Source organism: Triturus cristatus, chromosome 1_1 (genome assembly GCF_964204655.1).
Source record: "Triturus cristatus chromosome 1_1, aTriCri1.1, whole genome shotgun sequence".
Lineage (NCBI taxonomy): Eukaryota > Metazoa > Chordata > Amphibia > Caudata > Salamandridae > Triturus > Triturus cristatus.
The window spans coordinates 127,535,370-127,552,412 of record NC_140579.1 but is presented as its reverse complement, the minus strand read 5'-3'; the positions used below and the strand labels follow the sequence as shown (position 1 = coordinate 127,552,412).

Sequence of the window (17,043 nt, the reverse complement as noted above, 5' to 3'; positions counted from 1 at the left end):
CATTGCCCTTCGACTGTGGGTGTGGAAGGTGGGGCATTTTGTGTTTTCGTGAGTGGCGAACAGATCTATGTCTGGTTGGCCCCATTTTTGGAAGAATGGGAATAGGACTCTGGGGTGTAATTCCCATTCATGGATTTGCTGTGTCTGGTGACTTAGAAGATCGGCAACCTGGTTGTGAACGCCTGGAAGGTGTTGCGCTAGCAGGTAGATGTTTTGGGAAATTGCCCATCTCCAGATTTGCTGCGCAAGTCAGGACAGTTGGAGAGAATGTTTCCCCCCTGTTTCTGTATGTAATACATTGTCGTCATATTGTCTGTGCGGATGAGGACAGTTTTGTTCTTTAGATGTAGTTGAAAGGATTTCAGTGCTAGGAACACCGCTAGAAGTTCGAGGTGATTGATATGGAGCAGTTTGTGTTGAGTGGTCCATGTGCCCTGAGTGGTGTATTGAAGGAGGTGGGCTCCCCACCCCGTGAGAGATGCGTCGGTGGTCAGCACTACTTGTGGAAGAGACTCTAAGAACGGCCGCCCTTTGGACAGGTTGATGGTGTTCCACCATTTTAGTGAACGAAGTGAGCGACTGTCCACCAACACCAGATCGGTAAGTTGTCCGTGAGCCTGGTTCCACTGTTGTGCTAGACATTCTTGCAAGGGCCGCATTTGAAGTCGTGCGTGGGGTACGATGGAGATGCATGACGCCATGATGCCTAACAGTTGCATAAACACTCTTGCTAGAAGAGAGTGTTGCGTATGAAATTTTTTGATGAGCTTTTGTATGTTGGCTATCCTGGCTGTGCTGGGATAAGCTATGGCCTTGGATGTATTTATGGTGGCTCCTAGATATTGATGTATGTGGGAGGGTTGCAGGTGAGATTTGGGATAGTTGATGGTAAATCCCAAGTTGTGTAGGGTTTGAATAGTGAGGTGAGTGTAGAGAACGCATTTGTCGAGAGTATTGGCTTTTATGAGCCAATCGTCGAGATAGGGGAAGACATGGATTTGTTGTCTCCTGAGATGCGCTGCCACAACTGCTAAGCATTTGGTGAACACCCTGGGTGCGGTTGTCACTCCGAATGGGAGAACTGTGAACTGATAGTGTTGCCCGTCTACCACAAATCGGAGATATTTCCTGTGAGCGGGATGCATAGGGATGTGAAAGTATGCGTCCTTGAGATCCAATGTGGCAAGGAAGTCGCCTTGTTGAAGTAGTGGGAGGACTTGTTGGAGAGTGATCATATGGAAGTGATCTGATTGTATGTATTGGTTTAGGAGCCTGAGGTCCAGTATGGGTCTTAAGGTCTCGTCCTTTTTGGGAATGAGGAAATATAGATAATATACTCCTGTACCCTGATGTTGGAGTGGAACTGGTTCTATTGCGTGTTTTTGAAGCAAAGATCGAATTTCCTGTTTGAGGAGCGTGAGATGGTGTGGTGACATTGGACGATGTTTGGGTGGTATGTTTGGGGGGGTGTTTGTGAGTTCGAGGCAGTAGCCAGACTGGATAATTTGTCTTACCCACTTGTCTGTTGTGATGGAATCCCAGACAGGTAGGAACTGTTGGAGTCTTCCCCCGACCGGAGTGGAATGGTCTGGGGGGAGTGGAGGCAAGTCACTGTTTAGTGGCTGGAGAGGTGCGGGTGTTGGTGTTGCCCCGTCCTCGGCCTTTGGTATTGTTTCCCCGATATCCTCCTCTAAAATATCCTCTATTAGGGGATGTTTGACCGGAGGTTTTGAAAGTGGAAGAGGTGTCTGTTCCCACATTTTTGGAGGCTCCCCTGTAAAAGGAGCATCGAAAGGAGCCTCGGGGTTGTGTAGACTGTAACGCTCCCATTGATTTGGCAGTCTCATTATCTTTCTTCATCTTTTCTAGTGCAGTGTCGACTGCAGGTCCAAATAGTTGCTCCTGATTAAAGGGTTGAGCAAGAATGGTTGATTGTACTTCCGGCTTAAAGCCGGAAATACGTAGCCATGCGTGGCGTCTAAGTAATACGCTTGTGTTGACTGCCCTAGAGGCGGTGTCCGCTGCGTCTAGTGCACATTTGATTGAGGCATTTGATATTAGCTTTCCCTCTTGAATGAGGTCATTGGCCTGGGATTTGTACTGATCAGGCAGGTGTTGCAAAAGATCCTCAAGCTGGTCATAATGAGCCCTATCATATCGAGCCAATAGGGCTTGTGTGTTGGCGATACGCCAGTGGTTAGCAGCTTGTGCGGCAACCCTTTTTCCCGAGGCCTCTAAAAGCGTAGACTCTTTGTCTGGGGGCGGTGTGTCTCCTGTTGTTTGGGAGTTAGCCCGCTTCCTTGCATTTGGCACGACTAAAGAGTCTAGGGGAAGCTGCGCTTTGATGTAAGCGGGATCCTGTGGGGCCGGTCTATATTTTTTTTCTATCCGGGTGTTAAGAACCCTAGCTCTAACAGGGTCCTTAAAAACCTCAGTGGCGTGCTTTATCACTCCCTTAATCATGGGCAAGATTTGAACAGATTTTTGCGACTGCTCAAATGTGTCGAGGAGAAAGTCCTCTTCAGGTGTATCTGTGTGCATGGTAACGCCATGGAACAGTGCCGCCCTGTTTATGAGTTGTCCAAACCCTAAATGGTCATCAGGAGGGGAGGGTTTGGAAGGGTATGGAGTGGGATCAGGAAGGTCAGGTAAAGGGAAAGCCCAGTCATCTAAAGGTGCAGTGTCCGGGAGTGTAAAAGGATCATGAGGATCAGTAGGATCATCTGGGTCACCCCCTCCCCCTAAATCATCATCATCATCCTGTGCAGGTGGTGTATGTGAAGGAGATAGTAGAAGAGAGTATAGGAGAGGAAGGACGAATAGGTGAGGTGGCAAAGTCCTTCTTCTGTACAGGAGCTGGAGGAGGTGTTGTGTCCAGCTTCCTTTTCCTGTACGGCACAGCTGTGACATGTTCGGTTTTGGGATTGATGTAAAGTTTTCTTTGCGTGGGATCCGGGCGAAAAAGTTCCTCATTGTCCGAAAGTGGCTTTGGCGCCGACTTTTTCGGCTCCGATCTGTGTTTTGGTAGATCGGTAGCGTCTTTGTGGACTTTTTCCGGTACCGAGGATGATTTTGGTGCCGAAGAACTTTTCGGTGCCGGAGGAGATTTAGGCGCAGAGGGACCTTTCGGTGCCGATGGTAACTTCGGTGCCGAAGAACGTTTCGGTGCCGGTGGAGATTTCGGTGCCGAAGGACGTTTTGATGCTGATGGAGATTTCGGCCTCGGAGCCTGCTTCGGTGCCGACAGGGAAGTCTTCGGTGCCGAGGGTCTTGTGGGCACAATAATATGAGGTGTTCTCGAGCCCGAGCCACCTGCAGGCTTATATTTCTTCGGAGCCGGGCCCGAGGGCGGGGCCTCTGAAGATGATTTTCGGTCGCGACTGGGGCCAGCTGGCAGAGTCTTGACCAATGTCTTTTTTGGTGGGGTTGGGGTAGGGGCACTGGTACTCACACGCTGCCCCGGAGTGATGAGGTTATCAGAATCGTCCGCCTCGGATACGATTTGGAGGTCTTTGGAGTCGTCGTCAGGGACATCCTGGGCAAAGATGTCGTCTGGTTCCGGAGCCGGCTTGGCCATGATATGGCGTCGAGCCCTTCGGTCCCGGATGGTTTTCTTCGAACGGAACGCGGCGCAGGCTGGACAGCTGGATTCGTTGTGATCCGGCGAAAGGCACAGGTTACAGACCTCGTGGTGATCACTGTGGGGGAACTTTGCTCCACATTGGGGGCATTTTTTAAATGGTGTCCTTTCCATGAGCCGCGTCCGGAACCGGTCCGAGTGTATTTCGACGTCGAGTAGTAACATTTTCGAAGGTTGTTTGATTGTTAGAAGTTTTCTGCTGGAGCGGAAAAAAGTTCATCCGAACCCAATGGCGGAAAAAAACAATCTGAGGATGGAGTGGATGCCCATCCGCACTGTTGTCCAGAGGAGGAGTCACCTATCTCGTGACCAAAGGCTTCTTCCGAAGACAACAACAACCTGCAATCATCCGAGCCCAACACCAGATGGCGATCTTATCCTAAGTGTGTGATCTGCAGCTCATATGCCTCGAACAATGTATTTATATTGTGAACATCCCAAAGCAATTGTATTTCCCCGACAGAACCGTTGTAGCAATATAATACAAATGCCCAGGTTCTGAGGGACATAGGGTCACCCCATTATTTTTGATAATTGTACCAGTGCAGGTTTTTACCTGCGAGGGTTGTTCTAGAGATTTGTTTCATTGCACCCTGTTCAAAATTGTCATAATATGTCAGACAGGGATACGCTTACATACAGTGAAGATTATATAGCAAAACTAATCCAAGAACAGAGTGAGCTCAATCCTTTGGGATTAGGAACTGGGCCACTTGACATAACACTTAATGAAAAAATCTCCAAATTAGAGAGGTTGGAGAAAAAACTAATACGTACTCGCTTACATGGTCATCTTCTAACCAAGTATTTACAGGCAAACATTATTCCAAAAGGGTTACAAGTCAGAAATGAACCTGCAATCTTCATAGAAATTCCCAAGTTTTGAGAGGGCTTCTCATTCGTTGCGAACAACTGCTCCCGACACTGGATGGTGTTAGGTGTTGAGACGGCTCTTGAATATGCCAAAAAACTTACACAGGAAATTGCAGAACTAAAAAGAGAGATTTTGGAAGATAGAACGATCACAAACGCTAAAGAAGCCTTGGAACGCGCCGAAAAAACATTGATAGAATTTAACACCATCACTCTGAACAAAACACTTGAAAAACTTAGCAAAGACATTAGAGCATATGATAAAAAATTGACTTATCCATACTTGAGTGAGGACCACTACGAGCAGGATTAACAAGGCTTCTACACCACTCGTGGAAGACAAGGATATCGCAGATACGCAAATCTATCCAATTCATCATTTGGCAGTGGATCGGATAGTGGAAGTGAAAGACCAAACACAAGTACAAACAGTAGACCCTATCAACAAGAAACACGTTTTCAAGACCAACAGGGACAACGCATCCACGACCCACAAAGCAGTGCTTTTTTAAGAGAGCACACATGGATGAACAGGGACACCAGTTGGGAGAGACCGTCAAGATGGAACCGAGGACAAAACAGACCACGCGGGAACACAAGAGTAAGATTCCAGAGGAACGACAATCATGGAGAGATCAACACCAGACGACAGACCTACAAGTGGTGATAGAAGAAGAAAACAACGTGGAACAGGAAATAACACCCAATGAAGATGAGGTGCCACATAAGTCACCAGTAACTGTTGTAAATAATCACAATTTTGATATCCTTGAATGTAACGGTATTACAATCACCACCGGAGCTACACAAGAGTCCGTACCTACATCGCTTGAGATGAATACCTTAGTCATCACCATACCAGATGAACACGTCATGAACTTCCTCACCCCACCAGAGGAACACACAACGAACTACGTCATTGAAGGAAAAGAAGACTCCACATTAGATATAAGTGTGGATGAGACAGAACTGCAGGACATGCAACAGATTAAAGAAGAAGAGGATGACGCCAATTTTGAATATCTTGGATATTCCATTGATGATCAGGAAGACTCCCCCATGCCAGGAAATATTAACACAACAGAAGTGACATCTGAAATAACTGGACACGGATCATCAACTAACTCAAGCGATCCCATAATCAACATCTCAAACCATATATTGACACAAAGCGAATACAACATACTTTGCAAAGGTTTATCATTCATTCCAACCACCGCTCCAAACAATTTTAATATCAAGCTTGAACTCCAGCAATTCTTCCGAAAAATACGCTTAAAATACTACTTCAGGAATAATGAAAATTGGACCAGACATACATCAGCTACGGAGTTCAGGCCAGCTTCGACATTCTGCCCGCCACGTATCAAATGAGTGAAAAGATCCTTGCATATGAAAAAATCGTAATGGAAGAAATAATGGATCTCCTCAACAAGAAGAAATACATCAAACACAATATATCCAAAGATGAGAGAGAGGCACTGCATTCGCTGAATAAAAATACCTCAATCGTTATCAAAGCAGCAGACAAGGGTGGAGCTGTAGTAATACAAAACACTCAGGCCTATATTACAGAAATCAACAAACAATTGAGCTGCACTGAAAGTTATCAAAGAATAACGAAAAATCCAACCATGGAAATTAGTGCTCTCATCAAAACACTCACCCAACAAGGACTGACAGAAGGCTTTTTGTCCAAAAACTAATACGATTTCTTGAACAAAACTGACCCTAGAATACCTACCATATACACTCTGCCAAAAATTCACAAGGATCTACATAACCCACCTGGTCGACCTATTGTGTCAGGCTGCGGATCTATCCTTGAGCCTTTAAACCAGTTCTTGGATAGTTTCCTCCAACCATTTGTATGGGAAACACGCTCCTTTCTCCGAGATACCATGCACACTATACAAATAATGGAAAATCAGTCCTATGATAAAGAAACCCAATTCCTGGCTACCCTTGATGTGTCTTCATTGTACACCAGCATCCCCCAAGAGCATGCCATTCAGGTCATGAAAAAGATACTGGACAAACGACCAACACCCGTCTGGATCCCAACCGAATTCCTGGTAGATTTACTGGAAATCGCAATGAAAAAGAACGATTTCATTTTCCAAAATACTTACTATATACAATGCAAAGGCGTAACCATGGGAGCTGGATTCGCTCCTAGCTTGGCCAATCTGTATATGGATGACTATGAGGATACTTACCTATATGACCTAACCAACCCTTACCTAAATAACATCTCAATCTGGAAGCGTTATATCGATGACGTGCTTATGGTATGGACAGGCAGTGAACAAAGCCTAATGGAGTTCAAGACATGGCTTAATGGACGTACCACAATTCACCATGTCCTATAATAATCAGACCATTGACTTCTTGGATATAACAATACAAAATGAGGAGGGAAGACTTTTCACCACACTCTACACCAAACCAACGGCATGAAACACCACCTTGAAATATGATTCCCATCATCCAAGATGCCTCAGGGATAATTTGCCTTACGGCCAATTCTTAAGACTACGGCGGAACTGCTCCAAAAGAAGTGACTTTTACAAAGAAACAGACATTCTCATAAAAAAACTCAGGGATCGTGGCTACCCGAAGGGCCTGCTAAATCGCTCACGTAAAAGAGCTTGGTACCGACCCAGAGAAACTCTGCTGGAAATCCAACCACACACGGAAGACATTCAGAAACTGGTGTGTGTGTTCACCTTCAACACACGCAGTCATGAAATAAAGAAAGTCGTACTTAGATATTGGAATCTAATAAGCACTGAAATTGGAATACAGGAGAAACCCATGTTTGCTTTTAAACGAGCCAAAAACATCAAAGACTATGTAGTAAGTTCCTTCCTCGGAACGGAGAAACCACAAGACCTGAGACAACAACTTAACTTACCACCATTAATGGGACATTTCAAGTGTAGCACATGTAAGGCTTGTGAATCTACACTAACTGGTACGACTTTTCAACACCTTAGCAGAACATATCACCTACGACATCACAGTAACTGCAACAGCCACAATGTGATCTATGCCATAAAATGCCCCTTTGAAAAAATCTACGTAGGACAGACTACCCAGAAAGTAAAAACTAGGATTCTACAACATCAAAGTAGAATCCGTTGTAATGTGCAGGGAGCCCCCCTGGTTGACCACTTCATCACAAACAACCACACAGCTGATGACCTACAATGGTGGGTAATTGAAAAGGCGACACTCCATCCCAGGGGTGGGAGCATACTCCAAACACTCAACTTGAAAGAATGCAGATGGATTCACCTGCTAGACTCACTTAAAAATGGGTTAAACGAACAGGAGGAGACATATAAGCAAATGATAAGACTTTAGAATCTTTCACTTGCATATGATTTTGTATGAGCATGCTCAGTAAACCCTTCTATGATCATATTTAACTTGTACTACGTTACTTTAATTCATGAATGCACAATTCCAATTTTTTATGAAAAAAGTCAGTGACGATTTTTGTTTATACATACCCGGAATATGCTTCCTTGTGACTACATATGACTAACTAATTAGCATTATTCTGCTGACAACCCTGCTGTTTAAATAAACTGTATTCCATTTGTGTTAATATTTAAATATGTTACAATGTGGGCATCGAGCTAAATGTCACCTCTTTCATTATTTACCCAGTGCTTAAACGTTATTTGAATTAGTTATCTGACAGTTGGAACACTTTCAATATGTGGTAATTCATTTCTTAGTCTGTGTCTAATGTCAATTTTGACACCCCCCCCCCTTGACTCATGGCCACAACAGAGTTAGCGAGCTAGTTGCTCTCTTTACATCACTTCCCTTGCTTCTACACAGGTGTTACTAGTGAAATCCCTGCTCCCTCTGTCATGTGTGAACGTGCACGTCACAGGCACGCTCATCTGCATACATAAACAGGTTCCAATCTCCCGCCTCAGTATCGCTTCGCACTGAGAGCTGGAGAGATGTCATTTTCAGCAGATCGTGGTAAGTGTCTTAACCCCCTGGCCCTTGACTTTCTGTAAATCTAAAATAGACTCGTCTTTTAAATGCCTCACTTTCTTTGCAGTAAATCACCCGACTCACTGAAAGAATTAACCACTTGGACTTTTGCCAAACCTCTTTGACTCGTGTCTCTTGTGAGGTACTTTTAAATCACCCGACTGGCAAGAATAGACAAACAGCAATTATTAAGCTGTCATTTGACTTCCTTTTAAACAGGCTCCTCTCTAAATCCTTCACTTTCGCTTTGAAATAGACAACCACCTGGCTTTTGACCTTCTTTCCTAACAGGCTCGGCTTCAAATCCCTCTCTTCTCTGCTTCAGCTAAATCACCCCACTGGCATGAAGGAATTAATTGTTTAGAAACGTGCTAGTACCTCTATGTTATCCTCATGTTCGGAGCAACTTTTCCTGGGGCGTTTCTTTATTTGTATACTGAGCCACATATGCACTTGCACAAAGCCTGATTTATTTGTCTGAGCTTGGTTAAAGCCCATAGTTTGTCCGGTCCTTGTAAATAGCTATCACTTCATTGATATTTGATATTATTACCCCACAGGTCAAACATATATCGACCCCGTTTTTTGGAAATAGAAGCATAATACACGCGCAGTGATTAATGACTCTTGCGCAGGGTAAGCATCATTACCTTTCTGAACACTGATTTAATTACTTGTTCGCATTAGCACACACCCTTAAAGAAGTTCTTTTACTCCGCAGGCTACATACACTCCTCCGTCCCGAAGAAGACACGCCGTGACGCTTATTAAAAATTTTGCGCCTTACATAGGGTCGAAACGTCGACGCATACTAAGAGTCTACGCAACGTCTGAGTTCAAAAGCCTATTCACATATGAACAGGAGGCGTATGCGATCAATCATATGGACTTTACCAAAAGTCACACTTTCCCAACTATTCCTTTACTTGTTATACTAAGTGTATTAAGTGTATTGTCTGTATTTACTTCTACATGTCACCCCTCTTTCACAAATTCTTTCAATTGTACCATTGTAGCCCAATTTATTTGTTACTTCTTAAAATATTGATTGAAACTTTCGCTTGGGTGTTGTTCTTTTCTCTTCCGAATCATGGATACATGTTACATGTAATGTATTTATATTGTGAACATCCCAAAGCAATTGTATTTCCCCGACAGAACCATTGTAGCCATATAATATGAAGGGTACAAAGCAAAACCAAAGGAAATGACGGACGGAGTGTTGAACATTGCAAGCACTCACCCCCAGTCAACTGATCTGGGTGTAATCCATCACGTTCTTTAGCCCACTCTGCCACCCCAGTTCAGACATGGCCATATGCAAATCAGTCTGACCCTGTGCCTCATGGGAACAGTCCAGCCCGAACTGCCAAGCCATGTCTTCCCTGGACCGGAAACAAGCTTCCTAGGACCGGTTTCTGGCATTTCAGCCATCTTCAGCCAGGCTTGCTTGAATCCAGTGGCAAAGTGAGCAAGGGACTCACGTCTGAGCATACCCTGCCAACTTATGGCGAACAAAGCAAAACCAAAGGAAATGATGGACGGAGTGTTGAACATTGCAAGCACTCACCCCCAGTCAACTGATCTGGGTTTAATCCACCACCGTTCTTTAGCCCACTCTGCCACCCCAGTTCAGACATGGCCATATGCAAATCAGTCTGACCCTGTGCCTCATGGAACAGTCCAGCCCGAACTGCCAAGCCATGTCTTCCCTGGACCGGAAACAAGCTTCCTAGGACCGGTTTCTGGCATTTCAGCCGTCTTCAGCCAGGATAGCTTGACTCCAGTGGAAAAGTGAGCAAGGGTATAATACATGAAGGATGTAGAACTGGGCAGTACGTACATGCTATATGCATGAACTGGGTACTTGCAAATGGTACAATAGATGGAAGACTCTGTGTTGTTTCTGTTTGTGAGACCCAGGGCTGCGTGGCGACAGCTACACCGAGCATACCCAAGGGGAGAGAGGCTAGAACGCCAAATGAGGCCCCAAACTATATGGCGAACTGAAAGACACAGTCAAGCTGCGGTTGGGTAATCGGTCGTCCCAGTGTAACTTCAGGATTGGACTTTACATCAGCAACATAGTGAGTTCACAGGTGATGTGCTTGCAGACAGCGTTTGAAGAAGTTCGGCCGGAACAATGAAAGAAGTCGGTTTTGAATATCCCGTTTTTTCGGCTGGCCCCTGAAGAAGGGACATTTGGTCCCGAAATGCATAGGGGAACACAAGAAACCGAATGGATAATGAGCAAGAGCACATTGAGAAATAATGTTTATGTCACACATTAATGATTTGAAGTTGTATTCTTCACTGGAGTGTGTTTGTTGAAATGTAATGATGTTGCATCCAGAATAATACAAGACTATGGGCCATGTGTATGAAGCCAAATTGCCATCGCAAACGCTGAAATTCGCAGAATTTCAGCGTTTGTGATCGCAATTTAGGCAGTGTGCAATGTAGCACACAAAAACCCACTCACAAAATAAGGAATCGCAAAATTTGCGATTCCCTATTTTGCGAATGCATTTAAGGAATCCCAAATTGCGATTCCTTAAATGCAATGTAGGAAGCACTCAAGTTGTGCGATTTTGGCTTAAGGAATCGCAAATTACCATCAACTTCAGGTTGGTGGTAATTTGTGATTTCTTTGAAAAATTTACTTTTTTGGATTTTTCAAAGTGCCATGTGGTGCATGTTGTGTGCCACATGTGCACACATGCTTATTTCAGGGGTGCAACAGGGTGTCCTATTGACACCCTTGCAACCTTGAAATTGCATTCTTAATTTGCGATTCTCTAATTAATGGGAAGGTATTCCTTATTTGCAAATCTCAATTTGTGATTAGCGAATAGGGAAGATGTAGGATTCGCAAAATATTTAGCATATCCTACATACATTGCATTTTGCGATTCTCTAATTGCGATTCCCTAAAAATCGCAATTTGAGAATCGCAAAACGCGTTTTTCACACATATGGCTCTATATGTAATTTAAAAAAAAACTCCGGTTCATATTGTTAATATTGGTGTGTTAAATCATTTAATTGTGTATTTTAAACACAACCGCTGTGCATACAGGTGACTTCAGGCCAAATTGATCCTGAATTTGTGAAGTTGACAACCTAAACAATGCCAGCCACCCATCCTTGGCAGTTTGGTACCTGAGGACCCCAGTTAGAGACTCAGCCCTTACAGTGGGTTACCCCTGAGTGGACCTCTGCCATAGACCCTCTACATACTGTAGTGCCAAGGGGTTTTCATCACAGGTGCAGTTACAACATTATGGTACCAAGGGACCTCCATCAGAGACCAAGGCTATAGAGTGTGATACTGGCAGACTCCATCAGAGGCCCAGTCCCTACAGTGTGTACCAGCAGGCCTGTTTCGTAGGCGCTGCTTTGCACTGTTTTGTGCTATTGCACCTCCCTCTGCGGTTCGTCTTCTAAAGTGTGTTTTATTTTTTTTAGAGTTTTATATAGTGCAAACTAGACCCGACGGGTGCTTTACATGAGCACCAGTTCTGTTACAGATGGACACATTCATTTTTGTGAGGCACGGGGAGATCAAGTGATTTGCCCAGGATCACAGGATGTTGAGCGTCGTTGCAGAGACTCGAACACTGTTCTTCAGCTTCGAGGTCGACCTGTCTAGCCGTAAGGCTACATCCTCCTCACCCCCCTCTCTACCAGAGGCCATTGAAGTACAGTGTGCTATCATAGACCTCCACCAGATGCCCAGCTTTCTATTATGTGCTATGAGCAGGCGGGCAACTAGAGCCACATTTTGGGGGGGGCTGAAAAAGATTTCGGGGGGGGGGCTAAGTCTTCCAGCCATAGGCAGAGTGGCTGTAAGAAGGGGTGAAAACACAACAAAAGCCTCATTAACGAGTAAATGGTCTTTTAAAGACCTGTGAAGTACTCGGGTGCGGCTGCAATTAGACGGACGCCAGTCCGCGAAGCTGTCTCAGCCGGGCTGACACACATGACGGGGGGCTGAAGCCCGGTGAGCCCAATGGGTGTTGCGTGCCTGGCTATGAGTGTATCGCAGTCACAGAGAGGCACATCCTTCTACAGTGGGGCCCAATGGGATCTCTAAGAGACTGTAGGAGAAAATAATTACTTAACTTGCTTTTTCTTCCTCCATAATGTTTACAAAAAGCAAACAAATCACCATGGACAAGAAACACATCGTAGTGTTGGCAGAAATTCGATCTCTCTCCTTTGTATACTCATCCAAAACAAAGCAGAGAGTTCATGGGTCACCGATCTCTTTTTCCAATTGCAGCGTGAGCACGTTTTGGAAGACTGCTGCTCACAATTGTCACTTTGATATAGGCACTTGTAGAGTGGCCTTACTATAGTGCAAGCCTCAGAACAAGCATTGGCATAGCCAATAGGTCTCGCCTTTGGGACCTTATAAGTGTTTTGCCATGCAACAGTTGTTGTTGCACCAAGGATATTGTACTGCATAACTAAATACTTATAAGGCCCCAAAAGCGAGACCTATTGGCTATGCCAATGCTTGTTCTGCTTGGGAAGAGGCAACAGAGGAGAGGGCACTTCAAAGACTCCGACTCTAAATCACATTTGGTGTCTGAAAATTGACAGTAAGAAGAGGAGCTTGATGGCCCCAAAATGTGCAAACTGTCAAACAGCCAGTTGGGCTGTGTGAACAGCAAGACGTCTGCCTGTGACCAGGAGTGGGGGTCACGGTCTGTTAGTCTCCCAGCTTGTTGAGGGGACATCACCCGGGGATTTCAGGACCACCTGCCCCTCGAGCCTGGAGCATCAGTGCCAGCCTACTTGCCAAGACCAGGGGGCCCTGTGAGAAAGAGGAGAACACTGGATGGAGCGAGGTCCAGTGGGGGATCCCCGTAGCGTGGTGAGAAATCAGGTCATTGCCTGTGTGCAGGGAAAAGTTGGCGACCCCCATATGCCAGAGGAAGGATGCTGTGAAATGAGTAGTGACCGGTGCTGCATCAAACGGGTCATCACTCATGTACAGTGTCATGGCGGCGACACCATATGCCAGGTGGAGCCACGTGAAGAATACCGTTGTGCCGATGAGGCCATTGCCCATGCGCAGAGGAGGAACAGTGATCCCATATGCCAGAGGGGGCACCAGAACTAAGCAAGAAGCGTGGTCTGGTTGAGACCGTCGACGGAAGTCGGAAGCCGCCGTGCTGACCAGAGTGGACCCAAGCTGTGATTAGGGACCATCACACACCCCCCACCTCTGTGGAAGAGCCCCAGAAAGTTGCCAAGCCTCAGAGGAGCTTTGAGAACTGTGGGTGAGGAACTCAAGGACACCCAACTGCCACCCTCCTGGGCTACACGTGAAATACATACTGGAGGCAGCCGCTGCCGCTTCAGCACCTGTGAAGAGGGCACACGCAGAGACTCTGGTCGCTCCGATCCTGCTGGTATGGGTAAAACTGATTTTAAGGCAAGACGGGCCTAAGGAAACTTGCTTGCCAGATAGCACTTCCGCACTCGCTCTTGACTTTAATTAAGAATCAGAGTGGGACTCCTGACACTATGCCTATTAGTGAGGCTGACCTAAATGTCACCTATAGTGAATGTCACCTACAGTGAATAGGGAGTAACCACTACAGCTAGCTTTAGGGCAGTTTGACTCAGGGACTCGTCTATGAGACACTGGAGCTCTGACCTTATGGCATTGTGTGTATTGTTTGTGAATGTGGTATTTTCCTTTGTGTTTGTATATAAATACTCCTTTCTTTACATAAAAACAAATATTTGACTGGACAATCAATAATCTTTACTGCTGCTGCATTTTGAGTTGTGAGTCTGGGTTCACTGCCATGTGTCTACCTCCCCCGAGGAGCCTTGGACTGCTCGACACCTGCACCCACTGAGAACCAAGTGCTGAAGGGGTATTTGGCCCGGTAGTAGGTGGGGCCTCAGGACATCAGGGTAAAACATCTCAACCGCCACGATTGGGCTCAGTAACCCCTGTTGCTCCATGACCCTCTGAACGGGGCTCTGTGCTCCGTAGATTACATTTAATAAACTCCAGCAATGCATAAAACTTACCGTTAGTTGCAAACTGAACACACTCCTCTCTGGACATCCCCGGCTTGAAGGCGGAGTCTACATAGCCATAAATGTACGAGCTCCCGGATCCTCCAATGGAGAAGGGCTGGCGGATGAGCATCCCCCCCAGCGTCCCGTACACCTGGGCAAGGAAACAGAGATATGTCAGCGCTGGTAAAGCAAGCGAAGGCTATGCACCACAGAGCCGATCTACGCACTACTTCACCGCCCTTAAACATTCTGCAGGTGCCTCCTTCACTCCAAGGGCGGCCAATGAGGCCATATGTGTATCTGCTCTTTACAGGACATTATTGCCATCACACTGCACCTGTGCACTGATAGGGGTTGCCTAACTCCTGCAGATAAAATCACATTTTACAACAAGGCAGGAAACATCATACAATTTTAAACATTTCTCTTTCTAGATTGCCCTCCCCAGAACCAACCAGTGGACATCATAACAAGGGTTTTGCTACAAAGCCTTGTCCCCTTGGTAACTGCCTGGGTGAAGCCTCCACGGTGAGTGCAGATGGCAACCTGAGGACACCAAAGCAAACACCAAACCATAGGAACTCCTTGCAGGAGAAAACAACAGAGAGACTGGAACTTCTGGCCTTAAGTACCATCTAGAGAGGGCAAGCTTTACTCTGGTTGTCTGAGAAGTCACCGGAAGACCTAAGTGAGAAAGAATACTTGTCAGCTACCCATCTATAATTCTATATATCCTCCCAGGTGTCTCTGTGTAACATGTGATAACTTTAGCCAGTCCTGGTACTAAATGCAGCCGCACCTCACTTCCTGGGAGATGTAGGTGTGCCCTTGGCATTAGAAGTATGGGGTGAAAGCACCCGCATTTGTGGGTCACTGGCTATAGAGTCAGGAGTGACAGAGGCTGTCACATGCTGAATGGGTCTAATCAGCAGATATGAATCTCACCAGAAGCTAGGAGTATGGGGGGGGCTTAAAGAGACATCTGATGTGCCTCACTTCCCCGCCCTGAGTGAAACGCACCCTCTACTCATGGGGCAGAAGAGCCCATGTACCTCGCTGCTAGCGGAGCCTCTGCCTTGCCTGGGTCTAAGGCGCTAGGTAGGAGCCCACCCTCTTTCTTATAATGCACCTTGTCAACATACTTTTAATGCTGGCTACTGTCCGCTCTCTGGCTCTCCCACTCTCTCTTTTATATATTTATTTTTGAAAGAATGAGTTAGGGAGCGAGTGAGACAGAAGTATGTTGAACTTTGATAGCTACCTAAAAGGAAGTATTACCAACAATACTCCAAAGTTCGATTACGGACACAGAGTCCAACACTACGCTTCAGCTTCTACTGCAAACTGAGGACAGCAAAACCAAAGACAGCTGGATCTATGTAGTTTCATAGAGTTTACTGAGTCATTTCACCTGGCCTCTGTATCTGTAAAGTGCATTAAGACTTGGAGTCCTGGGGGCGTGGCTAGGATGTTAGTTGCGAGCTCTGTCTATGTGCCCTGAATGAGGGTGCTGCCCAGGCTGTGGTCTCCCTTGCTGTAGGCGCAGGTAGTCCTGTGACGGGGCGGGTGCAGCGCTGGTGATCCTGTGGCATGGGAGGTGCAGCAGTGGTGATCCTGTGGCTTTGCGGGTGGAGCGGTGGTGATCCTGTGTAGTGGCGGGTGCAGGAGTGGTGGTCCCGTAGAGGGTGAAGCAGTGGTGGTTCTGTAGTGTGGTGGGTGCAGCGGTGGTGGTCCTGTGAAGTGAGGGGTGCAGCAGCGGTGGTGGTCCTCTGGTGTGGCGGGATGCAGTGCTGGTGGTACTGTGGCGTGGCAGACGCAGCGAGTGGTGGTCCTGTGGCATGGTGGATGCAGTGGTGGTGGTCCTGTTGTGTGCCAGGTGCAGCGGTGGAGGTCCTGTGGCATGGAGATGCAGGGTGGTAGTCCTGTGGTGTGGCGGGTGCAGCAGTGGTGGTCCTGTAGCGTGGGGGGTGCAGCGGTGGTGGTCCTGTGGTGAGGGGTGCAGCAGCGGTGGTAGTCCTGTAGTGTGGCGGGGTGCAGTGGTGATGGTCCTGTGGTGTGGCGGGGTGCAGTGGTAGTGGTCCTGTGGTGTGGTGGACGCAGCGGTGGTGGTGCAGTGGAGTGAGGGGTGCAGCAGCTGTAGTGGTCCTGTTGTGTGGCGGGTGCAGCGGTGGTGGTCCTGTGGTGTGGCGGGTGCAGCGGTGGTGGTCCTGTGGTGTGGCGGGTGCAGCGGTGGTGGTCCTGTGGCGTGCGGGGTGCATCGGTGGTGGTCCTGTGGAGTGAGGGGTGCAGCAGCGGCGGTGGTCCTGTGGCATGGCGGGGTGCAGTGGTGGTGGACCTGTGGCATGGCAGGGTGCAGTGGTGGTGGTCTTTTGGCCTGGGGGGGTGCAGTGGTGGTGGTCCTGTGGCGTGGCGGGGTGCAGTGGTGGTGGTCCTGTGGCGTGGCAGGGTGCAGTGGTGCTGGT

The 17,043-nt window shown here is 46.9% G+C and overlaps 1 protein-coding gene across 1 annotated transcript in view; it reads right to left on the bottom strand.

Moving 5' to 3' along the window:
* The window catches only part of PSMB9 (proteasome 20S subunit beta 9), a 240,527-nt gene that overhangs the window by 43,462 nt on the left and 180,022 nt on the right, over positions 1-17,043 (bottom strand). Inside the window, exon 5 of the mRNA XM_085614621.1 lies at positions 14,591-14,732. Within this exon, the coding sequence (XP_085470747.1) occupies positions 14,591-14,732 (142 nt within the window). The remainder of the gene's footprint in view (positions 1-14,590; positions 14,733-17,043) is intronic.